The sequence below is a fragment of the Anomaloglossus baeobatrachus genome, chromosome 10 (assembly GCF_048569485.1).
Source record: "Anomaloglossus baeobatrachus isolate aAnoBae1 chromosome 10, aAnoBae1.hap1, whole genome shotgun sequence".
In the NCBI taxonomy this organism is placed as follows: Eukaryota; Metazoa; Chordata; class Amphibia; order Anura; family Aromobatidae; genus Anomaloglossus; species Anomaloglossus baeobatrachus.
In genome coordinates this window covers 50,288,662-50,315,020 of record NC_134362.1, presented here as the reverse complement: position 1 = coordinate 50,315,020, position 26,359 = coordinate 50,288,662, and the positions used below count along the sequence as shown (strand labels likewise).

Genomic DNA, 26,359 nt, shown 5'->3' with positions numbered 1-26,359 from the left:
TGACTAAAAGAATGGCGCTAATGTCTCATTTTCTTCCAGGAGGAGCCACTCTGATCTTCGAGGTGGAACTTTTAAAGATCGAAAGGAGATCGGATTTATAGACGGGGATACGGGACAGGCTTGTTCCTATGTTTGGGGTCCGTTTTGTGGCGGAAAGCAGCGTCTCACAAAATGTTCAATAAACACAGACACAAAATGTTGGTCTTATTATTTCTTCGCTTTTCACTTAAGGATCACTTGTAAAATAAAGCAGTGATCAAGGATGGGGAGGGCGGCCGACGTTTCTGTGCTTGTCACTAATCTTAATGAAGAAAGCTATGATCAGCATCCCTCCTATATTACATATATTGAGTTTAGAGATTACAGGGGGTTTCGAGTTCGGAAAAATATCACTTCGGTTGCAGTTTATATATAAAGAAAATAAAAATAAAAAATTGCGAACTGGACTTTAGTCACCCTTCCCTGGTCCAATGCAGAGTCTCTTCTGCTGCTCCTGTTTATTGTTTGCAGCGCTACAGCTGTCAGCTAGGGCAGAGTCGCCGAGGCCAATGATTGGTTGCACTGCTGTTCACATAACGTTACCACTGCAGACAGACATCAGGACCAGCAGGGAAGACTCGGGACTGGACCTGGGGAGGGTGAGTAAAGCACAGTTTTGTATTATTTTTTTTTATTATTTTTTTTAATAGCCAGGGAAGAATGATACAGGTAAAATATCTTTGTACAGTGTTTGCCAGTAGATATAAAAAAGTTTGTTTAAAAGAACAGAGTCCTCAATAGTTGATATCTTTTAATGGCTAACTGAAAAGATGGTAATAATTGCAAGCTTTCAAGACTCTCAGGTCTCTTCTTCAGGCTCAATATAACACAAAATCTGAAGTCACATATTGCACAACAGGGCATAGAATAGTGCAGTAAATAAACAAGCTTTGTGAAGCAGAACTATCAGTATGGCAAGGGGGCAAACTGTTGTGGCCATAAATATTGCTGTAGTTCATAGATAAGCAGTGTGAAAGTTTTATTTCCCTCTGATAAGGGTCTGGTCCGGGCTCTGATGCCCCCAGATGGTCTGAGGAACACTTTTCTTAATTGATGTAAAAAGACACAAATCCATGAGACACATTCATTCCTGCTCTGAATGTGTCACCGGTCATCATAAGTTAGTACACCCAGACTCTCCTGTCTCTTCGGGACTTGAAATTTCCTTTCAATACCAGCAATTTCATGTCCATGATGCTGTGGTCGGGGTTACAAAAATGTTTGGCCACAGGTAGATCCATCCTTTTTTCTCTAATTGTGTGGCGGTGAGAATTCATCCTTGTCCTGAGCTGTTGTCCTGTCTCCCCTACATACAGATCCCCAGTTGGATATTTGGTACATATAATTAAGTACACCCCATTGGTTGTGGTGCAGCTGAAGGTACCTGGGATCTTGTAGTCCTGATGTGATCTGGGAATCTTTATCTTGTCTGTTGTCAGTATAAATGGACAGGTCTAAGGCCCTGTGCGCACACTGCGTTTTTAACCACGGTTTTGCTGCAGAAATTTCTTGAGAAATGTTTGTAATCTTTCTGCAGACATTTCCCAGCACAACCTATGGGAAAAAAAAAATAGCTGTGCGCACACTGCGTTTTTTTTCTCAAGAAAATTCTTTCTGCAGAATTTGAGAAAATGTGCATGTGACTTCTTTTCCGCCGGTAGCTGCGGTATTTCACTCCATTCACTGTAATGTAATCGTGAAATACCGCAGGTAGCAAATGATGTGCGGTATACCCGCGATTTACCTGCGGTAATGCTCATCGCTGCCTGCGGTTTTGCAGGGAAGTGATGTTATTATGACAGGAAGAGGAAGCGGAGCAGAGAGTAAACACACAGATCACACTCCCTGGATGCCGCACAGAAGCACTTCTGTGTGACCTCCAGGTGCCCATGCAGTCTTTGTCCCGCTCCCACCCCCGCGTCGCGGCTGTCTGCCCGCGTGATCAGCAGCTTCTCACCCTGCAGTGCTGGCAGCCGCGGGGATGATTAGCGCTGCTGTCAGGTTAGATGAGATCATTACCTGCAGTGACGATCTCCTGCCGTCAGCGCGGTCACTGCCGTCTATGCCAGTCTCGCGGGCGGCCCGAGACTCACTAGCGGTGACGTCACGGGCTCTCGCGATACTGCTGAGAACGCAGCGGGCATAGAAGGCAGTGACGGCGCTGACGTCAACAAGGCAGGAGATCATCACAGCAGGTAATGATCTCATCCTCCTGACAGCAGCGCTCGGCATCCTCTGCAGTGACCTGGGCTGACCCATTGATGTTAGCTCAGGTCATTGCACTACTCTCCCAGCCAATGGGGAACATTTTGGTCTTCATTGACTGGGACAGTGACTATCATATGGATTACGCCGGACCTGGAATTTGTTTTTTTTCAATAAATTGGTGAAAGAGGGAATGTTTTGGGGAGTGTTTTTTCAAATAAAACCTTTGTTGTCTATTTATTTCTTACTGACTGGGTTGGTGATGTTGGGTATCTGATAGACACCTGACATCATGAACCCCAGGGCTTTATGCCAGGTGACGTTACACATCTGGCATCAACCCCATATATTACCCCGTTTGCCACCGGACCAGTGCAACGGGATGAGTTGGGGCAAAGTACCAGGATTGGCACATCTAATGGATGCGCCACTTCTGGGGTGGCTGCGGCCTGCTATTTTTAGGCTAGGGAGTGTCCAATAATAGTGGACCTCCCTAGTCTGAGAATACTAGACCACAGCTGTATGCTTTGCCTTGGCTGGTGATCCAATTTGGGGGGGGACCCCCATGTTTTTTGTTTTAAATTATTTATTCAATGTAAAACAGTGTGGGGTGCCCTCTGTTTTGGATTACCAGCCAAAGTGAAGTTTCCAGCTGTGGTCTGCAGACTGCAGCCGTCTGCTTTACCCTAGCTGGCTACAAAAGATGGGGGGGACCTCACATTTTTTTTTTATTTTTTGGCTAAATACAAGGCTAGGCACCATTTAGTGCCACATAAGTCACAAGTGTGCCAGCTTAGAATATGCAGGGGGGTGGGACATTATATAGGTCTTTCTCATCTATCTATCCCTCTAGGCATTATCTGTATCGATTATCTAATTTATTGCAGTTACAGCATAAAAAACCGAGGGACCAACCTGCGGAAAAACTGCGGCAAAAACGCATGCGTTTTTCTGCGATTTTGGTGCGTTATTTTTACTGCAGATGTGGTAATCTTCACCTCCAAGAAGTTTCTCAAGAAATTTTCTTGAGAAAAATCATTTCTTTTTCGCTCCTAATTGGGAGACCCAGACAGTGGGTGTATAGCTACTGCCTCTGGAGGCCGCACAAAGAACTACACTTAAAAGTGTAAGGCCCCTCCCCTTCTGGCTATACACCCTCCCGTAGGAGTACGGATTCCTCAGTTTTAGCTTTGTGCGAAGGAGGTCAGACACGCACGCATAGCTCCATTGTTTTTAGTCAGCAGCAGCTGCTGACTATGTCGGATGGAAGAAAAGAGGGCCCATACAGGGCTCCCAGCATGCTCCCTTCTCACCCCACTGTATGTCGGAGGTGTTTGTAAGGTTGAGGTACCCATTGCGGGTACGGCGGCTGGAGCCCACATGCTGATTCCTTCCCCATCCCTTTTTACAGGGCTCTGGGTGAAGTGGGATTTACTGGTCTCCAGGCACTGAGACCGTGCTCCATCTACAGCCCCTGGAGAAGATGCTGGATGGAGCGGAGTACATCAGGGACATGGCCCTGCTTCCTCAAGGTACTCTGTGTCCCCGTGCATTTGGCGCTCACACCGCAGCATGCTGGGTGTTGTAGTGCGCCGGGGACATTAGCGCTGCGGCGCTTGTGCCATAGCCTCATTCAGCTTCGCTGAAGCAGGCACACTTTTGGGAAAAGGTCGCGCCGGCCGCTGGGACTGCGGCGCGGCTGGCACTTGTGGTGCGCCGGGGACTTCAGCGCGGGCCGCGCTTTTACGGCGGCCGCGCTGATAACTCGAGTCCCCGGCTTTTGCGGCCTATTTCCGTTCGTTCCCGCCCCCGGACCTGCCAGTCAGGAGAGGGGCGGGACGCTGGTCAGTGCATCAGCGCTGAGGGCTGGAGTCGTTTTTACATACTCCAGCCCTCACAATAGGCACAGAGGGGACACTGTTTCCCGCACTTTTGTTTGGGAACTCCCACGGACCGCCCCTCTCCACAGACGCCGGCAGCCATTCCTGCTGACACGCTGAGCTGCAGAGGGGAGCCGGGGAGACCCAGACAAGGAATTCTGCGCCTCTTACCCGCTATTCAGCGGGCGGTAAGCAGCCCTTTGGGCTCACCCCCTCTTGTGCCAGTAGTAATCTTAGTATTTTGTTCCTGCAAATACTTTGTACTGCATAGCGCTAGTCGCCCTTTGGCTATAGACTCTCTCACATTGCAGAGAGCCAACAGCATGTCGTCCGCAAAACGCAAGGGTGCCAAGGCACAGACATTATATGCTTCCTGTACCGCATGTGGGACTTTTCTACCGGCAGGCTCCACTGACCCCCATTGTGTGCAGTGCTCGGCCCCTGCGGCGCTTGCACAGTCGGGACCTCTGCTGGACGTGACCCAGGGTGTACCACCTGTGAATGCTGTCCAGGTGACAGGAACTGAGTTTACAGCTTTTGCTGACAGAATGTCTCTCACTATGTCACAAATTCTTGACGCATTGCGAGCTAGGCCTGTACTTCAGGCCACGGACACTGTGCAATCATTGCCCCCTGGTCCCCCTCAGCTGAATTACCTCCAAGCTCCGGGACGGGCACATACACCTCAGGGTGAAGACTCTGACTCGGACGATGGCCCCAGACAACCTAAGCGGGCTCGCTATGAGGGGCCTTCACATTCATCTCAATGGTCAGGATCCCAGCGAGATGAATCTATGGGTGATGAAGCGGACGTCACTGATCAGGATTCTGATCCTGGGACCGCTCTCAATCTAGATACACCAGATGGTGACGCCATAGTTAATGATCTTATAGCGTCCATCAATAAGATGTTAAATATTTCCCCACCAGCTCCTCCTGTAGAGGAGTCAGCTTCGCAGCACGAGAAAATCCATTTCAGATATCCTAAGCGTACATTAAGCACTTTTCTGGACCACGCTGACTTTAGAGACGCAATCCAGAAACCCCACGCTTATCCGGAAAGGCGTTTTTCTAAACGGCTTAAAGATACACGCTATCCTTTTCCCCCTGAGGTGGTCAAGGGTTGGACCCAGTGTCCAAAAGTGGATCCTCCAATTTCCAGGCTTGCAGCTAGATCCTTGGTTGCAGTTGAAGATGGAGCGGCACTTAAAGATGCCACTGACAGGCAGATGGAGCTCTGGCTGAAATCCATCTATGAAGCGATTGGAGCGTCGTTAGCGCCATCTTTTGCTGCCGTATGGGCACTCCAAGCTATCTCAGCCGGGCTTGTGCAAGTCGACTCAGTCACACGTGCATTTGCCCCGCAGGTAGCACCATTGACCTCGCAAATGTCGGCATTCGCGTCGTACGCGATTAATGCTGTTCTTGACGCTACAAGCCGCACGGCAGTGGCGTCAGCCAACTCCGTTGTTTTGCGTAGGGCCCTGTGGTTGAGACATTGGAAGGCAGATTCTCATTCCAAGAAGTGCTTAACCAATTTGCCTTTTTCTCGTGACCGATTGTTTGGAGAGCGTTTGGATGAAATCATCAAACACTCCAAGGGTAAGGACTCATCCTTACCGCAACACAGACAAAACAAACCCCAACAGAGGAAGGGTCAGTCTGGTTATCGGTCCTTTCGAGGACCGGGCAGGTCCCAATTCGCCTCGTCAAAAAAGACTCAAACAGACCAGAGACGCTCAGATTCTTGGAGGTCTCAGTCACGCCCAAAAAGGACAGCCGGAGGAACCGTTGCCAAGACGGCGTCCTCCTGACTTGCAGTCTCCGATTCCCACACCCTCGGTCGGTGGGAGGCTTTCCCACTTTGGCGACATTTGGCTGTCACGCGTCAAAGACCGTTGGGTGAGGGATATTCTGTCTCACGGGTACAGGATAGAGTTCAGTTCTCGTCCGCCAACTCGTTTCTTCACAACTTCTCCACCACCAGACCGGGCCGATGCTCTGTTGCAGGCGGTGGCCGCTCTAAAGGCGGAAGGAGTGGTGACCCCCGTCCCTCTTCAGGAACAAGGTCACGGTTTTTACTCCAATCTGTTTGTAGTCCCAAAAAAGGACGGATCGTATCGACCCGTCCTGGATCTAAAGTTGCTCAACAGACACGTAAAAGTCAGGAGGTTCCGGATGGAATCCCTACGCTCCGTCATAGCCTCAATGTCTCAAGGAGATTTTCTAGCATCAATAGATATCAAAGATGCGTATCTCCACGTGCCGATTGCGCCAGAGCATCAGCGTTTCCTACGCTTCGTCATACACGACGAACACCTGCAGTTCGTAGCGTTACCTTTCGGTCTGGCAACAGCCCCCCGGGTCTTCACCAAGGTCATGGCAGCAGTAGTAGCTGTTCTGCACTCGCAGGGTCACTCGGTCATCCCGTATCTAGACGACCTGCTTATAAAGGCACCCTCTCAAGAGGCATGCCAACACAGTCTGAAGGTGGCACTAGACACTCTCCAGAGTTTCGGGTGGATTATCAACTTTCCAAAGTCGCATCTCATCCCGACCCAATCTCTGACTTATCTTGGCATGGAGTTTCATACTCTCTCAGCGATAGTGAAGCTTCCACTGGACAAGCAGTGTTCGCTAAGGACAGGAGTGCAATCTCTCCTTCAGAGCCAGTCGCACTCACTGAGGCGCCTCATGCATTTCCTAGGAAAGATGGTAGCAGCAATGGAGGCGGTCCCGTTCGCGCAGTTTCATCTGCGCCCTCTACAATGGGACATTCTCCGCCAATGGGACGGGAAGTCGACGTCCCTCGACAGGACTGTCTCCCTCTCTCAGACTGCCAAGGACTCTCTGCGTTGGTGGCTTCTCCCCACCTCATTGTCACAGGGAAAGTCGTTCCTTCCTCCGTCCTGGGCAGTGGTCACGACGGATGCGAGCCTATCAGGGTGGGGAGCGGTGTTTCTCCACCACAGGGCTCAGGGGACGTGGACTCAGGAAGAGTCCACCCTGCAGATCAATGTTCTGGAAATCAGAGCAATCTACCTTGCTCTGCGAGCCTTCCAACAATGGCTGGAAGGCAAGCAGATTCGGATTCAGTCGGACAATTCCACGGCGGTGGCGTACATCAACCACCAAGGGGGAACACGCAGTCGCCAAGCCTTTCAGGAAGTCCGGCGGATTTTGACGTGGGTGGAAAGCAAAGCGTCCACCATATCCGCAGTTCACATCCCAGGCGTGGAAAACTGGGAAGCAGACTTTCTCAGTCGCCAGGGCATGGACGCAGGAGAATGGTCCCTTCACCCGGACGTGTTTCAGCAGATCTGTTGCCGCTGGGGGACGCCGGACGTCGATCTGATGGCGTCACGGCACAACAACAAGGTCCCAGTTTTCATGGCACGGTCTCACGATCACCGAGCGCTGGCGGCAGACGCCTTGGTTCAGGATTGGTCGCAATTCCGACTCCCCTATGTGTTCCCACCTCTAGCATTGTTACCCAGAGTTCTCCGGAAAATCAGGTCCGACTGCCATCGAGCCATTCTCGTCGCTCCAGACTGGCCAAGAAGGTCGTGGTACCCGGATCTGTGGCATCTCACGGTAGGCCAACCGTGGGCACTACCAGACCGTCCAGATTTGCTGTCTCAAGGGCCGTTTTTCCATCTGAATTCTGCGGCCCTGAACCTGACTGTGTGGCCATTGAGTCCTGGATCCTAGCGGCCTCCGGTTTATCTCATGAAGTTGTTGCCACAATGAGACAGGCTAGAAAACCATCCTCAGCTAAGATCTATCACAGGACGTGGAAGATATTCTTAGCTTGGTGCTTGGCTCAAGGGTTTTCTCCCTGGCCATTTGCATTGCCAATTTTTCTTTCCTTCCTACAGTCTGGGTTGGAAAAAGGTTTGTCGCTTAGCTCTCTTAAGGGTCAAGTCTCCGCGCTATCCGTATTCTTTCAGAAGCGCTTGGCACGACTTTCTAAAGTACGCACGTTTCTCCAAGGGGTTTGTCATATCGTTCCTCCTTACAGACGGCCATTGGAACCCTGGGATCTGAACAAGGTTCTCATTGCTCTCCAGAAGCCGCCTTTCGAGCCTTTGAAAGAGGTTTCCCTTTCTCGGCTTTCACAAAAAGTAGTTTTTCTTGTGGCGGTCACGTCTCTTCGAAGAGTGTCCGAGCTAGCGGCGTTATCTTGCAAATCTCCCTTCCTGGTGTTTCACCAAGACAAGGTAGTACTGCGTCCAATTCCAGAGTTTTCTCCCAAGGTGGTTTCTTCCTTTCATCTCAATCAGGATATCACTTTGCCATCTTTGTGTCCGCATCCAGTTCACCAATTTGAAAAAGGTTTACATCTGTTGGACCTGGTGAGAGCACTCAGGATTTACATTTCTCGCACGGCGTCTCTACGCCGTTCTGATGCGCTCTTTGTCCTAGTCGCTGGTCAGCATAAGGGATCGCAAGCTTCCAAATCCACCCTGGCGCGGTGGATCAAGGAACCAATTCTTCACACATACCGTTCTGCTGGGCTTCCGATTCCATCTGGACTGAAGGCCCATTCTACCAGAGCCGTTGGTGCGTCCTGGGCATTGCGGCATCAGGCTACGGCTCAGCAGGTGTGCCAGGCGGCTACCTGGTCGAGTCTGCACACGTTTACCAAACACTATCAAGTGCATACCTACGCTTCGGCAGATGCCAGCCTAGGTAGACAGGTCCTTCAGGCGGCGGTGGCCCACCTGTAGGAAAGGGCTGTCTGACAGCCCGTTCATGTGGTATCTTTTTACCCACCCAGGGACTGCTTTTGGACGTCCCACTGTCTGGGTCTCCCAATTAGGAGCGAAAAAGAAGAAGGGAATTTTGTTTACTTACCGTAAATTCCTTTTCTTCTAGCTCCAATTGGGAGACCCAGCACCCGCCCTATTTGTTCTTAGGGTTTCGTTTTTCGGGTGCACATGTTGTTCATGTTGTTTCTTAAGTTCTCCGATCTTGTTATCGGATTGAATTTGTTTTTGAAACTGTTATTGGCTTTCCTCCTCCTTGCTTTGGTACTAAAACTGAGGAATCCGTACTCCTACGGGAGGGTGTATAGCCAGAAGGGGAGGGGCCTTACACTTTTAAGTGTAGTTCTTTGTGCGGCCTCCAGAGGCAGTAGCTATACACCCACTGTCTGGGTCTCCCAATTGGAGCTAGAAGAAAAGGAATTTACGGTAAGTAAACAAAATTCCCTTCTTTTCTACTGCGCACATAGCCTTACATTTTTTTCTGGTTGCAGAGAACTGTTTCCTGTTGTTGGAGAGGATAGGGCGCTTGAGAATGATAATTTGTTTTCTGACTTTCCCTATGCCATCATTGCATATTAATCCACTGTATAAAAGTGTTTTAATTCATGGTTTTAGTCATTATTTAGTGTCCACATTTTACTCTTTTCTGGCGCAGATCAAGATATCGGCTTAAGAGGTCATTTAGCTGAAACCTCGATACGCGCCGCCTCCGATGACGTTTTATTGAAGACTTGCAGATCAGTCACAGAATTACACTGCACATGTGCTGCCCACTGCAATTATGGTGGCGGCAAGGAGTTTCAAAAAGGAGGCAGATAACTGAATAGTGACCTGTAGAAGATACAGAGGAGGCAGGCGAAGACAACCACCCATCTCCAACCTCCCCCCTTCAAAGGCCTATTGCACAGAAGATGTCATTGAATGAAAAATTTACAGGATCATTGTGCAACAATCACAGATCAGACTCCCTCACTTCAGGCTGTGGATTTACTTTTAGGCTATGTGCCCACGCTGCAGAAAATGCGCGGATTTCTCGCGGAAAAGCCGCGGATTTTCCAGAAATCTGCAGCACAGCTACTCCCCAGCCATTCCTATGGCATTTGGGAAATGCTGTGCCCACGCTGCAGATATTTCCGCAGCGGAAATCGTGCGGAAAAATCTGCAGCATGTCAATTATTGTTGTGGATTTTGCCTATTCAATTGAATTAAAAAAAAAAAAAAACAAAAAAACACAAAATCTGCACCTATGAAAAGGTGCGGATTCCGGGGGAAAGCTGCGGATTTTGATGCAGAAAAATCCGCAGATACTGAGTCCTGTGGGCACATAGCCTCATACCACTAAATCCTGCTGACAGGTTCTCTTTAAAGGCAATCTGTCAGTAAGACCTACCAGAAGATATCAGCCGTTCTGACCTCCAAATATCTGCTCATTTTTGCAAAGAAACCAAGTTACTAACTGAAAAGTGTTATTGTAAATCACTATAACAATGGGGCTGATTTATTAAGGCCGGTGCACCTGTGTTTTTTGGTTTCTAGGCTGGGTTCACAATGTTTAAAATTTAGGCAAAGGTCAGTGGCGTCTGAGCCTCTAACAAATGGGAGCTAGAGTATTCGTCAATGGAGTCATTTTATATTATCTGACCTCATTTGTATCATTATCTGCATTTTTCTTCAGTCAAGAACAAAAAATGATCAGCTGCCTTTTTTTTTTTTTCGGGCAAACTGGAAAAAAGCTGGTATTGCCAACAAATTAAATCTCTGTTTCACAAACGTCAACTGTGCTGTCAGCGGACATGACAATCCATTTTTTTATGATTTCAACTGTCATGTGGCTAAAACATGATGTGGATCAGACCTTAGATGAGTTTCTTAAAAAAAAAAAAAAAAAAAAAAAAAAAGTGTCTTACCGTATTTTTTGGACAAACACATTGCACCATAAAACACCTAAGTTTTACAGGAGGAAAATAGGTAAAAATAATTTGAAAAAAAAAAAAGAAAAAAAAAGTGGTCTTGATGCACTGTTATAGGGTGGGGGAGGAAATATGCTGACACTGATGGGGGTAATCTCCCCGAATTCTGTATTAATGTCCCCTATCCTAGTTTCCTTCCATGTTTGAGTCCTCCATCATGGTGTATATGTCCTCATCCTGATATACATCATACCCATTCTGTGGGATATTGGGCATGGGGAGAGGTGAATATTCATTCTCTTTAATAGCTGACATACCTGATCACCCATCCACTGCAGGAAGCTGGTGCTAGGGCTAGCAGTTTGTCCAATAATAAAGAGAATAAATATTCCCTGCTCCCTGTGCCCATAAACCTGCCTCTTAGCACCGGCTTCAGTGCCAAAAAGAGGGTGGGATCATCGGCATGGGGAGCAGGGAATATTCACTCTCTTTATTAGCAGGCACACGTGTTTGCCCCAACAGCTGGCTTCCTGCCTCCTCTGACCTGCTCCTTTGCCCCTTCTGCCCCAGCTAAGAACATCTGGACTATAAGATGCAACCCCCATTTTCCTCCAATATTTTGGGTAGAAAAAGTGCATCTTATAGGCTGAAAAATATGGTCAAACTTTTCAGATTGTTTTACACTTTACAAGTTGGATACAACACAAAGTGGTTGTAAAATTGCAATATAAAAACAAATACAATGAATTGTACAGACATGCCTATTTGCTGCACTTTAGTGAACTTTCCTTCACTTTAGTGAACTTTCCATGCTCCGAAAACCTTTAATGTGCCGTTTAGTCAACACTTGAGTAACGGTGTCACGTGTCAGCCTTATGTTTGCAATGCATCATTTTCTGCAAGTCTCCAGGGCACCGTCACCAGGCAATTGGCCTCTTGGGAGACAAGACAGAAAAGATCAGGTTTGTTGTGAAGATGAATCAAGTGCGATGGAGACCGATTCTGGAAAAAAATGGAGCAGTAAGAACGGACAAAGCCTGAGAACACTTAATAACAGATTTATTCAGTTAAAAAAAAATTCTACAAAATAGTCATATAAAAAAACGGCTCCCCTGCACCCTCTACCCCTCCAAGTAGACTGCAAACAGCCACACACCGAGTGCGGGGGAGCCTGTGACCCTGCGATTCTGCACTTCTTCCAGGATGATAGGGAGGCGCCGTGATCCATCGTCTCGGTGCGTCAATCACTTCTTCTGGGGAGTGCTCAGCTTCTGCATTCCCTGTATCTTCTCCAGTAATCCAGAAATAAAGGCCTGTGGGATGAAAGATGGGAATTAGTAGGATCTTCTATTACATGCACATCACCCATAGGACTTCTCCTCCTCCTCCCCCCCAACCTTTCAGACACCTTTTTTTATACGCAGCTGAAAATTCAACAAAAATCCAATAATGACACCACTTAGGTCCTGTTAAGGCCTCCTTTACACATCCATGCCAAGCACTAATGTTTTGCACGGTCCATGGTGAAGGTGTGTGTGTGTGTTCATTCCGTGTGTGTGTTCCGTGTGCTTCCGGATAGCACACGGACAGCATGAACCTGTATACTTACCTATCTCCGGCGCTGCTGTTAATTCCTCGTCCACGATCTGTGCTGTGAATATACATGAGCATAATGAGCGGGCCCGGAAACAACAACAGCAGCAGCGGAGACAGGCAAGTATAAAAATACTTTATTTTTATGTGACCTGTGTTTTCTCCAGTACGTATCACATGGATCACACCCGTGCTGCCGGCACAAAACGGACAAGTCACCGTGTGATGCACACGGGCGATGTGAAAACAAAGATGTGTTACCAAGCCCATTGATTTGAATGGGTCTACGTGAGCCCATGTCTCCAGTACGTGTTAAAACAGACGTCACACATGCCGGAGACACGGACATGTGAAAGAGGCCTTAGAAGAAAAAGAATTCCGGCATCATGACTCCATAAAAACTACCATTTATTTAAAAAAATATCCATGAAAATAGTATATCCAGAAACACAAGTAAAAAATCAAATCCCTCCCAAAAATCAAACGCGTTTCGGACTATGTCCTTATTCATTAAAGGACAGAGTCCGAAACACGTTTGCTTTTTGGGCAGGTTTTGAAAATTGGACTTTTTACTTGGTTACCTGGATATTCTAAAAAAAAGTTCTGGTTCCTGGAAGAAAAAAAAAACCAAAACAATATTGTATATTGTAGCAACAATTTTGTTTCTCTGCATCCTTGAGAAGGTAATGATGCCCGTAAATTCCAGTTTTATCAAAGTATCCGTACATAAAGTATAAAGACGTCCACTCACCTCGGTTGGTTTGTAACAGTCATTAAGAAGTTCCTGCAAAGAATGAAGACAGATCAGATATCCGAGACGACTTAAGACACAATGAGCCCATCAATGCAGAACGGCCACTCACCTTCACCCTCTCCCCTCTCTGTTCATCAGTTTCCATATCTAATAATTCATCCACATCAATTTCCAGTTCCGGGATTTCTTCTTCCTGTGAAAATAGACAGATATGTACAAAGGTTACAAGGAAGCAATGGAACACGAGGAATCGAGCGACTGTCACATGTTCATGGGGTCAAATGTTACATTCAGAACAAAAAGATATGGAGGGGGGGGGAGGGGGCTGCAAATTCCAAAGGGAAAAAATAAGCCCCTTATTGCAAGCGTGAAAAGCTAAATAAGGTTATCCATGACGGATATGGTCACAGCTGGGCACACATGGCCCGATACTATGACCCTGCCCAATAATCCCACAGTACAGGGTAAGGCTATGTGCGCACGTTGCATACTAGCCCTGCAGAAATTTCTGCAGCGATCTGAAGAGCACACGTGCGCTTCAAATCGCTGCAGAAAAAGTCCGTAGTGAAAAAAAAAAAAGCCGATTCCATGCGCTCTGCCTGCAGCTCCTGCCATAGACAGAGCAGGGGCTGCCGGCAAAGCGCACGGAAGAAGTGACATGTCACTTCTTAGAATGCGCGCTCCGAGCAGCAGCCAAAGCGCTGCGCTCTAAGACGCCACGTGCGCACGTCTCATGCACAATCTCCATAGATTGTGCAGGGGACGCAGGAGGCATGCAGTTACGCTGCGCTACAGAGTGCAGCGTGACTGCATGAATTACGCAACATGCGCACATAGCCTTAGGCTAAGTGACACTGAGTACTGCTGGCATGGCAGGAGTGCCAGGGAAAGGCCAATGTCTGCCACACCAGAAACCTGTGCACTTAAAGGGATTGTCCAGCGATTATAACTTGTTGATTGGTGGATGTCCAAATACAGAAAGGGCCACTTATCTCCTTTAGACTAGTCCACATGTTCAACCTGTGGCACCATTCATTCCTTGGAGTGCTGCCAAGCACTGAGCCTGGCATTTTTTGGCAACCCTATAAAAATGTAATAATGAGGCCGGTCGTCCAGCCAGTTGCACCTGTTTTTTTTTGGGGATAAAAAAAAGTTTCCCCAATCTACTGATCAGTGCGGATCCTTGTTATTAGACATACACCGAATAGCAAGTTTTCACCTAATCCAGATAAGTGATCACTTGTTTTCACTACAAATCCCCTTTAAGTAGGCGAAGGGTATAGTGATGTGAACATACTTCTCCAAACCCTACAATCAGTATAGAGCTAGGGTTCATAGAGAAGGTATCCACATGTCTGTAACCCACTACCGCCACCACCACTAATAGGTACACGGGGTATGGCCACAACAGCACAAGGTTATCTACAGTGTGTCCACCCATATCCTGTCCACCGCCATTAACGAGAACGGCGGCAGCTATAGACATAGAAGTGGTGTCTAGGTATAGTAAAGTAGCCATGCGCTATGCAATGAATCCACCTATAGCGCCACCTGGTGGAAAACAATGGAGTTAGCAGTTTTATCTCGAAAACGGAATGAGATAGAGAAAAAAGTGCATTACAAAGTTGTAGGGCATCATCAATTCAATACGAATAGACACCTTGCATACAGAAATGCTATGATATGAAACCCATGACAACACCCCCCCCCCCCCCAAACATTGAATGCTAGTCACGCATATGGCGCTCATTTAACTTTGATGCTCAAAGTGGCCCCCGTCAGCTGCAATGCACATCTGGACTCTGGACAGCATACTGTATCTTGCTGCACGCTGTGCAATATGGTAGGGGACACATTTGCACAAGCATCTGTGATACGTCGTCGTAGGTCCTGCAATGTTGGTGGAGGGGTCGCATACACCTGCTGTTTGATGTGACCTCACAGAAAGAAGTCCAATGGGGTCAGGTCAGGTGAGCGTGGAGGCCACTCCACACAGCCACCATACCCAATGACTTGTAGGAAGGTCTCCATGAGGTATCGCTTCACGTCCACATCCTTGTGAGTTTTACACTTTCTAATCATAGCATTTCTGTATGCAAGGTGTCGATTCATATTGAATTGATTATGCTATACAACTTTGTAATTCACTTTTATTCTATATATCATTACGTTTTCGAGATAAAAATGCTAACTCCGTTGTTTTCCACCAGGTGGCGCTATAGGTGGTTTCATTGCGTAGCGTATAGCTACTTTACTATACCTAGACACCACTTCTATGCCTATAGCTGCCGCCGTTCTCAGGTTAATGGCGGTGGACAGGATATGGGTGGACACACTGTATAATGGATCCACCAAAGACAATAAAGGATCCCAGAACTGGCCTTTATCATCTACCTGCCATGGTCAGGCTACATTTATTCTTAAAAGGGCTTTCCGATTGCAAGCTTATTAAAAATAAAATCCCCAGGTCCAACGCCGAGTCTCCGGCACTGCTCCCAGGGTCTGTTATTATCTACAGCCAGTCAGTGAGGTCACCGGCTCATGGCGTCAATCCACAGAGCACCTATATCCAATTTGTACCCTCAGTGGGGAGATGGATTATTCATTGCGCCCTGTTCTGTGGTGTGAAGGGTGGATGTGAATGAGATGCCGGTGACGAGAAGTCTCAACGCTTGTTAAAACATTTACAGCACGAGATTGCTCAGCTAATCACATTCACAGCCAGAAAATGTGTCCTGACGAGACTTACACCCCGCCCTCCCCCCCAAATACCCACTGACACATATGATACACAGCGTCATGGTCATACACGAGCAATAGATACTCAGAAAGCTCAAGGATAGATCCTGACCACAGAGACCGCCACGCAGCCATAGTCGGGGATACACTAAGTGTACGATGCACCAATCTTCCGATATGGGAGATCATTCCTACAACTGGATACATTGAATGTGGAGAATGTAACTAGTCTGTGTCTTCCACACTCATCCAATTTCCATTCACAATAAGTCTGTATTCTGCTCACTGTGGACAGAGCCACAAAAGGAGAAAAATGTCTCAAAAGGCCACAAAGGTGGGAAATTGTCCAGATCGGAAGACCCCTATAATGCAGCGTATGTGCACCGTATTTATAGGATGGCTGCAATATTGGCAATGATGTGTTAGCATGTTGCACATTTTAGAACAGGACTGTCCTACTTCTTTTGGATGTTGAGAGCATCAAAAGAGAATGTGCAAATTGAAATCGAAGGGTTAACAGATTCCACTAGAGGATATGAAATGTGTGTGTATACTGTATACATCCCCACAGGAGGGAATGTTACCATATGTACATAGGAGTGTATCTAAACAGATCAGCCTGGATTACGTAGGCGTGAACCGCACTCCGAACACTCTGGAGACATTACCACTAATGTATACGGCAGCCGCGGTAATGAGGTCACATATCCTGCCACGTGTGTATACAGCTCCTATGCAGACCCTGTGTGGTCAGATCCCACAGCCACTCGTTACGCCGAGGCTAAGGACCCATGTAGCATCTCCAGCGTGCAGCAGAGACGTGGGACCGGCATTTACAGAGGAGCCTACATGTCCCTCTGCATTGCAAAGGATAAAAGTCACATCTTATATCCACAGCATAAATTGCAATCACAAACAAGCAGCTCCTGTCACTTTACGCTGCGGATACATTACACAACATCTACAAGCCACTTCTTAAAGAGAACCTGTCACCGTTTTTCGGCCTATAAGCTGTGGCCACCACCAGTGGGCTCTTGTATACAGCATTCTAACATACTGTATATAAGAGCCCAGGCTGCTGTGTACAACATAAAAAAAAAACACTTTATAATACTCACCTAAACCGGTCGCTGCGGTGGATTTGGGTCAGATGGGCATTTTTGTCCTCCGGTGCCGGTGCCTCCTCTTTCGGCCATCTTCGTCTTCCTTGTGAAGCCGCAGTGCATGACGTGTCTACATAATACACACTCACCAGTTCCGCGCATGCGCACTGCAATACTTTGATCTGCCCTGTTCAGGACCTGAATGCAGGCAAGTGTGGATGATGTGGGACCCGCCATGCACCCCGGCTTCAGAAGGACGACAGAGGCGGCGACAAAGATGGCCGAAAGAGGCGGCGCTGGCACCGGAGGACGAAGACACCCATCTGACCCAAATCCACCGCAGCGACCGGTTTAGGTGAGTATTATAAAGTGTTTTTTATGTTCTACACAGCGTCCTGGGCTCTTGTATACAGCATGTTAAAATACTGTATATAAGAGCCCACTGGTGGTGGCCGCAGCTTAGGGCAAAAAAAACGGTGACAGGTTCTCTTTAAACTCTCATCCACTGTAAAATGCAACAAAGCCAATTTACAGCAAAAAATCTAGCAACTTCGAAATGCGTTGATAATAAACCGCGTTGCTACCAATCCTGGTTATTTGAATTTTCATCAGCAGAATAGAAGATACATTTTCCAATTTGTAATAGCTTTTACAGTAACTTCCATTTATTTTAAAGGAAAGATACAATTAATAGGTCATGAAGCATTGTGGAGCAAGGCTAGATCCACTGATTTAGCAATAACATTCTGAACAGAGCCAGACATATCATTGGTGCAACCTGGGGGCCCAAGAGGTTGGGAGGGGCCCATTTCTACCTCCAAAGCAAGTGGAGTTGTGCATTTTGATGAGCTCTTGGGCTGCAAAGGGCCCAATTGTCCTTGCAGAGGGAACCTTCTCGGTCTGTGTCCACTAGTGGTTCTGAGTACGGATCTGCTCCTGACCCGAACGCTACAGTCTCGTATATATGTTTATGAGGTTGTGACATTTTATCTGGATATTACGGTCTGTACTCGGACATGAGTTGCCCATTCTTTTAAGCTCAATGTCATTAATGACCGGAATTGTTATTGTGCCCCTCCCCCATTGTGCACCGCAGATTGGTGAAGGGACATGGTGCTGTGCAGACCCGGATACAAATATTCAGGAATGAAAGAGTTAAATGAGACAGCGTTTACAGTGAATCACTGTGCACCACAGTACGAAGAAATGACTGTAATTTCCACTACTTTACACAAGAGAGGGGTGGGACGCAGACCTCTTAGTACGGGCAAAGATCTGACATGGGATGAACCGAGACCCTCCCACAAAGTTATATTGTACTGGGTAGTGATGGGAAATCTAGTTCATTTTGGTGATTAGTTCACCATGAACTAGTTCACTGAAAAGATTAGTTCAAAAGATTAGCTCATTTAGTTCATCTAGTTCAGTATTTCTCTCCTGAGGAGCCGACAGGAAATGCATCATGTGACCTGTGAACTAAATGAACTATATGAGCTGCTGAACTGAATGTTCTACTGAGAATGAATCAGGACAGCCTAGTTCAGTCTGATGCATCTCACTGAGCCCAGCAGCGCCTCCTGTGTAGAGTGTAGAGTACTGACCCATAATGAATGTGTATGAGGGAGCTGAGGAGCAGTTCAGCAGCCACCATTTTGAGAACAGAACAGGAGCCAGTGGTAAAGATTTTAGCAAGACTGATCTAGGCTACAGGAGGGTGATCCTCTACAGGAGGGTGATCCTATCACACAGACAGGTGAGGGGCATGAGCCACACACAGACACACTCTCTCTCTTATACACACATATGAGCTGTGTCTGTCTACTGTGCAATTTCAGTTTTTATTAATATTATTATTACTATTCTATTTGTATGTGATGTGTGGTCTAGTGTTTTACTACCTTCTTTTCCAGCATCAGGGGCTATAAAGAGCAAGTGTGAGATCAGGAGCCTCCTGGAGCTGTAGAGGATCACTCTGTCTCCTCACACTGCTGTTTAGTTCAGTATTTCTCTCCACCCTGTCCTATGAGGTGACAGGAAATGCATCATGTGACCTGTGAACTAAATGAACTATATGAGCTGCTGAACTGAATGCTCTACTGAGAATGACTCAGGACAGCCTAGTTCAATCTGATGCATCTCACTGAGCCCAGCAGCGCCCCATGTGGTAGTGTAGAGTACTGACCCATAATGAATGTGTATGAGGGAGCTGAGGAGCAGTTCAGCATTCACCATTTTGAGAACAGAACAGGAGCCAGTGCTAAAGTTTTTAGCAAGACTGATCTTCTAGACTACAGGAGGCTGATCCTCTACAGGAGGCTGATCCTCTACAGGAGGCTGATCCTCTACAGGGGGCCGATCCTCTACAGGAGGGTGATCCTATCACACAGACAGGTGAGGGGCATAAACCACACACCGAAAAACTCTCTCTCATACACACATGAGCTGTGTCTGTCTACTGTGCAATTTCAGTTTTTATTAATATTATTATTACTATTATATTTGTATTTGATGTGTGCTAGTGTGTTACTACCTTCAAGTGTGAGAGCAGGAGCCTCCTGGAGCTGTAGAGGATCACTCTCTGTCTCCTCCCACTCTAGTTCATAATGAACTAATCTCTGTCAGGATGGTGAACTAGATGAACTAGTTCACTCTGAAGATTAGTTCATTTTGAACTACTCACTCACGAACTACCCATCACTAGTACTGGGTATAATGGCACCTCTGTAATGACGGTCTACAATGGCCTGTCGGCTATGTACATACCACAGGCTGCCATAAATAGCCAGTTTATTGCTGCCATATGTAGGATTGTAGCTTAGGCTGTGCTCCTACATCCGTTTGGGGAGCATTAAACCCAAAATAAATCCTTCACTTGAATGGGATTTTTAAAAAAGTAATCCATTTTTTTTTTAACGAATCAAAGAATGTAATCTGCACAAGGGGGAGGCATCATTTATTTATTACGTTATAGCCTACGGGAAATTATCCATTAATCAAATCCGCTTTTTTAGTACTGCACATGCTCAGAAGAGACGGAACCTGCAGTAAGAACAGGTGCAAATGTTTACATAAAGATTCTATTTGTAAATAGAAACATTTAAATGGTAAGATTTGAAAACAAATTATTGTTTCCATTTAGTTTGTTTAGGCTATGGGCGCACGCTGCGGATTTACCGCGGATGTGTCTAACATTGCTGCAGTCATTCCCCAGCAAAACATATGGGTATAAAAAACCGCTGTGCGCACACTGCGTTTATTTTATACCTGCGGATTTACCCGCGAAATTTACGCTGCAGAATTAATGAGCATGTCACTTTTCTGCAGGTACTTGCGTTTTTTTTGTCATAAATAATGGTAAAAATCCGCAGGGAACAACCTGCGAAAAAAACGCGGCAAAACCGCATGCGGATTTCATTACGGTTTTGGTGCGTTTTTTACAGCAGTTGCGGGATTCTTTAGGGCACTTTACACACAGCGACATCGCTAGCAATGTCGCTTGTGAAAGCACCCGGCCCTGTCATTTGTGCGTCATGGGCAAATCGCTGCCCGTGGCGCACAACATCGCTAAGAATTGTCACACGTACTTACCTGCCTAGCGACGTCGCTGTGGCCGGCGATCCGCCTCCTTTCTAAGGGGGCGGTTCGTGCGGCGTCACAGCGATGTCACTAAGCGGCCGCCCAATAGAAGCGGAGGGGCGGAGATGAGCGGGTGGAACATCCCGCCCACCTCCTTCCTTCCTCATTGCCGACGGCCACAGGTACGGTGATGTTCGTCATTCCTGCGGTGTCACACGTAGCGATGTGTGCTGCCGCAGGAACGACGAACAACATCGTACCTGCAGCAGCAATGATAATTGGGAATAGAACGACGCGTCAACGATCAACGATAAGGTGAGTATTTTTGATCGTTAACGGTCGTTCCTGCTTTTCACACACAACGACGTCGCTAACGAGGCCGGATGTGCGTCACAAATTCCGTGACCCCCAACGACATCTCGTTAGCGATGTCGCTGCGTGTAAAGCGGCCTTTTCAGAGGGTCTGGATTTTCCCTAAGAAAAAGTCCATTTCTAGTGCGCACATGGCCTTATATCTTTTTTTTTTGTTTTTGGGACAAATCAAAGAATGCAGTCCGCACAAGGGAGAGGCAGAAAGATCATTTATTTATTACATTATAGTCTATGGGAAATGATCAATTTAATGGATTTGCTTTTTTTTAGTGCACATGCTCAGAAGAGACGGAACCTACAGTAGGAACAGGTGCAAATGTTTACATCACAAAGTAACAAAGCTTCTATTTGTAAATAGAACATTTAAAATGGTAAGATTTAAAACAGAAAACTATTGTTTCAAATGTATATATATATATATATATATATTATATATATATATATATATATATATATATATATATATAGCAAATCAAAGAATATAGTCTGCACAAGGGGGAGGCAGACAGAATTTTTGTATTACATTATAGCCTAAGGGTAATCAATTTATCAGAGCCGCTTTTTTAGTACTGCACATGCTCAGAAGAGACAGAACCAACAGTAAGAACAGGTGTAAATGTTTACAGAAAGTTTCTATTTGTAAATAGAAACATTTAAACAGTAACATTTAAAAACTGAGCTATTGTTTCTGTTCAGTTTGTATCTATTTTTATAAAACATGGCTTTTTTTTATAGTTCCAGTAGGAAAAAAAAAAAACCCGGACACGTAATAATAATTAAAAGCGATGATTACGTTAAAATCCATCAAATTCAGGAATGGCTATACAAGTAATTCTCACAAGGAATATCACACACGTGCCCTCGGCTAGTATTGTCCTCCTATAATAAATCTTAATAAAAAAAATCTACCAACTACTGCTAGGCTCGGCTGCCATCTTCACCCCTCCCCCTCAGGAGGCAGGACCAGTTGGGTTGGCTTTATGTATGAGAACGTGTCACCAGCACAAAGGGGACACTTGTTGTTTTTTGTTTTTTTTTGCTGGGGTTTCCCTTTAAATAAGGCATGGGAGGTGTAATCCGGTGAGGGGCAGGTACATCCTGACTAATGCCGCTCCCGCCCACAACCTACAGCCCATGGATCCTGGGAGGATTTTGGGATTCCCATCCCGGGAAGGATGAGGTCACTTCCCCAGCTAATAGTGACCATTCCAATGAGAGCATTATATTAGGGAACTGCCAAGTAAAGAACGCTGAGACTTTATTATGATTTCCAAGTAATGTTACACAGTTCTGCGGATTATTCCCCTAATTCTGGGCTTGTTTCTTTCCCATGTGATGTCACCCCCTCCTCGGAGTCTTCCGATTTATTGCGGTCACATGCTGATGGCAGGTGTCCCCAGCTGTTCCTAGGGCTCAGAGCGGCATTCAGGGGGCAATGCCAGCTCATACCATGGGAATAGATTACAGGCCACAGGGCACATTAATTAGACACTGATGCCCACCCAGAATGTCAGCTCCGCTCCTCTATTGTCCTAGGTGCTGGCAGAGATAATCTCATTGACTGCTCAGCACAGATTAGCAATCTCATTACTGGGACTTGTCTGCTTGCTGGCAGCGCTCCCTGTGGGTGGTGCATATGGACTCAAATCGCAGTGCCCCCTACGGTTGGTACAAGTGACTTCACCTAGTAGTGCCCCCTATGGGCGGTACATGGGCCCTCCCAAGGCAGTGCCCTCTTGTGTGGCATGTGTGCCCTCCCAAGGCAGTACCCCCGATAGGTAGCATGTGTGCCCTCACCTGGCAGTGCTCCATGGGTAGCATGTGTGCCCTCACCTGGCAGTGCTCCATGGGTAGCATGTGTGCCCTCACCTGGCAGTGCTCCATGGGTAGCATGTGTGCCCTCACCTGCTGTGGTTGGTCTGTGTGCCCTTACCTGCTGTGGGTAGCATGTGTGCCCTTACCTGCTGTGGTTGGCCTGTGTGCCCTTACCTGCTGTGGGTAGCATGTGTGCCCTTACCTGGCAGTGCCTCTGTGGCTGGCATGTGTGCCCTTCTTTTCTGTGGATGGCATGTGTGTCCTCACCTGCTAGTGCCCCCTGTAGGTGGCATGTGTGCCCTTACCTGGCAGTGCCTCTGTGGCTCGCATGTGTGCCCTCACCTAGCAGTGCCCCTAAAGATAGCATGTGTACCCTCACCTGCTGTGGGTGGCATATGTGTCCTCATGTGGCAGTGCCCCCTGTAGGTGACATGTGTGCCTTTACCTGGCAGTGCCCCCTGTGGGTGGCATGTGCGCCCTCAATTGGTGGTGCCTCCTGTGGGTGGCATGTGTGCCCTCACCTGGCAGCGCCCCCTGTGGGTGGCATGTGTGCCCTCACCTGGCAGTGCCCCCGTGGGTGGCATGTGTGCCCTCGCCTGGCAGCGCCCCCGTGGGTGGCATGTGTGCCCTCGCCTGGCAGCGCCCCCTGTGGGTGGCATGTGTGCCCTCGCCTGGCAGCGCCCCCTGTGGGTGGCATGTGTGCCCTCGCCTGGCAGCGCCCCCTGTGGGTGGCATGTGTGCCCTCACCTGGCAGCGCCTCCTGTGGGTAGCATGTGTGCCCTCACCTGGCAGCGCCCCCTGTGGGTGATGTGTGCCCTCACCTGGCAGTGCCCCCTGTGGGTGATGTGTGCCCTCACCTGGCAGTGCCCCCTGTGGGTGATGTGTGCCCTCACCTGGCAGCGCCCCCTGTGGGTGATGTGTGCCCTCACCTGGCAGTGCCCCCTGTGGGTGGCATGTGTGCCCTCACCTGGCAGTGCCCCTGTGGGTAGCATGTGTGCCCTCACCTGGCAGCGCCCCCTGTGGGTGGCATGTGTGCCCTCACCTGGCAGCGCCCCCTGTGGGTAGCATGTGTGCCCTCACCTGGCAGCGCCCCCTGTGGGTGGCATGTGTGCCCTCACCTGGCAGTGCCCCTGTGGGTAGCATGTGTGCCCTCACCTGGCAGTCGTACAGCCCCACCAGCTGCTCCAGGATCCACTCCTCCAGCCGCAGCCTCTTCCTCAGCTCCTTGCGGTCGTACTTGACGGTCACTTTCCCCGGGTGTCGTCTCTCCGGCTCCTCCGCCGTCTCTCCCGGGGCCTGGAAGTACACCCGGGGGGAGGTGGGATGTGGCCCGGAGCCGGGGCTGCTGAGCGCCGCCATGGGAGAAGGGACAGCTCAGGGGACAGGAGAGAGGGCAAGTGACAGCAAACAAAGGCAGGCAAAAGTGACAGTCACCGGGAGAAGAGACTGCTGACAGCCGGGCGCTCACTGAGACCCCCTCCACCGGCCCATACCGGGGCAGTCAGCAGACAATGAACTGTCACCAGAGTCCCCGCAGATCCCAGCCTCACAGTGAGGCGCTCTCCGCCATGCCGCGTCCCGAGCTGTCTCTTCCCACGTGGAGCTCCCGTGCCCGGAACCGTCTCTTCCCTTCTTCCTGCCGTCTCTTTCTCTCCTTTGTTTCTGCCCGTCTCTCCCAGTTCCTCCCTCTCCCGCCTCGTGCACCGCGTCCCCTCCTCCTGGGCCGGCTCTCCCCGCAGCTGTCCCGGCGCCCCTCACTCCAGCTGTCCCGGCGCCCCTCACTCCAGCTGTCCCGGCGCCCCTCACTCCAGCTGTCCCGGCGCCCCTCACTCCAGCTGTCCCGGCGCCCCTCACTCCAGCTGTCCCGGCGCCCCTCACTCCAGCTGCCCCTCCTCATGAGACACTTCCCTGTGTCCTCGCACATGGTGCAGTCAGCTCACAAGGAGGGGGACACAGGCAGGCAGACATTGTGTCATCTGGGGGGTATGAACATGTGTGATGTCAGTGTATGGTGTGTGATGTCGGTATATGATGTGTGCTGTCAGTGTATGATGTGTGATGTCAGTGTGTGATGTGTGATGTCAGTGTGTGATGTGTGATGTTAGTGTGTGATGTCAGTGTATGGTGTGTGATGTCAGTGTATGGTGTGTGATGTCAGTGTATGGTGTGTGATGTCAGTGTATGGTGTGTGATGTCAGTGTATGGTGTGTGATGTCAGTGTATGGTGTGTGATGTCAGTGTATGGTGTGTGATGTCGGTATATGATGTGTGCTGTCAGTGTATGATGTGTGCTGTCAGTGTATGATGTGTGATGTCAGTGTGTGATGTGTGATGTCAGTGTGTGATGTGTGATGTTAGTGTGTGATGTCAGTGTATGGTGTGTGATGTCAGTGTATGGTGTGTGATGTCAGTGTATGGTGTGTGATGTCAGTGTATGGTGTGTGATGTCAGTGTATGGTGTGTGATGTCAGTGTATGGTGTGTGATGTCAGTGTATGATGTGTGCTGTCAGTGTATGGTGTGTGATGTCAGTGTGTGATGTCAGTGTGTGATGTCAGTGTGTGATGTGTGATGTCAGTGTGTGATGTGTGATGTTAGTGTGTGATGTCAGTGTATGGTGTGTGATGTCAGTGTATGGTGTGTGATGTCAGTGTATGGTGTGTGATGTCAGTGTGTGATGTGTGATATCGGTATATGGTGCGTGATGTCAGTGTATGATGTGTGCTGTCAGTGTATGATGTGTGATGTCAGTGTATGATGTGTGGTGTCAGTGTGTGTTGTGTGATGTCAGTGTATGATGTGTGATGTCAGTGTGTGATGTGTGATGTCGGTATATGGTGCGTGATGTCAGTGTATGATGTGTGCTGTCAGTGTATGATGTGTGCTGTCAGTGTATGATGTGTGATGTCAGTGTATGATGTGTGCTGTCAGTGTATGATGTGTGGTGTCAGTGTGTGTTGTGTGATGTCAGTGTATGGTGTGTGATGTCAGTGTATGATGTCAGTGTGTGTTGTGTGATGTCAGTGTGTGGTGTGTGATGTCAGTGTATGATGTGTGCTGTCAGTGTATGATGTGTGATGTCAGTGTATGATGTGTGATGTCAGTGTGTGGTGTGTGCTGTCAGTGTATGATGTGTGATGTCAGTGTGTGTTGTATGATGTCAGTGTGTGTTGTGTGATGTCAGTGTATGATGTGTGATGTCAGTGTATGATGTCAGTGTGTGTTGTGTGATGTCAGTGTGTGGTGTGTGATGTCAGTGTATGATGTGTGATGTCAGTGTATGATGTGTGATGTCAGTGTGTGATGTTAGTGTGTGATGTGAGTATATGATGTCAGTGTATGATGTGTGGTGTCAGTGTATGATGTGTGATGTCAGTGTGTGTTGTGTGATGTCAGTGTATGATGTGTGATGTCAGTGTGTGATGTTAGTGTGTGATGTGAGTATATGATGTCAGTGTATGATGTGTGGTGTCAGTGTATGATGTGTGATGTCAGTGTGTGTTGTGTGATGTCAGTGTGTGGTGTGTGCTGTCAGTGTATGATGTGTGATGTCAGTGTATGATGTGTGATGTCAGTGTATGATGTGTGGTGTCAGTGTATGATGT

The 26,359-nt window shown here is 48.1% G+C and overlaps 3 protein-coding genes across 4 annotated transcripts in view; 1 reads left to right on the top strand and 2 right to left on the bottom strand.

Annotated features, from left to right (window-relative positions):
• Positions 1 to 196, top strand: part of FKBP2 (FKBP prolyl isomerase 2) — a 66,516-nt gene extending 66,320 nt beyond the window's left edge. For both annotated transcript variants that reach the window (XM_075325927.1, XM_075325928.1), the window contains exon 6: positions 40 to 196. In XM_075325927.1, coding sequence (XP_075182042.1) covers positions 40 to 101 — 62 coding nt within the window. In that variant the 3' untranslated portion in view covers positions 102 to 196. The remainder of the gene's footprint in view (positions 1 to 39) is intronic.
• The window catches only part of DNAJC4 (DnaJ heat shock protein family (Hsp40) member C4), a 352,301-nt gene that overhangs the window by 156,343 nt on the left and 169,599 nt on the right, over positions 1 to 26,359 (bottom strand). The window lies entirely within an intron of this gene.
• PPP1R14B (protein phosphatase 1 regulatory inhibitor subunit 14B) lies at positions 11,846 to 24,448 on the bottom strand. The gene is made up of 4 exons (XM_075325888.1): positions 23,911 to 24,448; positions 13,260 to 13,343; positions 13,148 to 13,180; positions 11,846 to 12,116 (listed from the first exon to the last, which is right to left on the bottom strand). Exons 1-4 carry the CDS (start codon positions 24,112 to 24,114, stop codon positions 12,048 to 12,050), a joined length of 390 nt encoding a protein of 129 aa, XP_075182003.1. The 5' UTR covers positions 24,115 to 24,448; the 3' UTR covers positions 11,846 to 12,047.

Bases quoted from the DNA above. Each gene is read 5' to 3' on its own strand.
- PPP1R14B (XM_075325888.1), bottom strand. From the start codon at position 24,114: ATGGCGGCGCTCAGCAGCCCCGGCTCCGGGCCACATCCCACCTCCCCC. The intron at 13,181-13,259 runs GTGAGTGGCCGT...CATTCTTTGCAG, and splicing joins AGAGAGGGGAGAGGGTGAAG to GAACTTCTTAATGACTGTTA. The intron at 12,117-13,147 runs GTGAGTGGACGT...TTCATCCCACAG, and splicing joins ACTGTTACAAACCAACCGAG to GCCTTTATTTCTGGATTACT.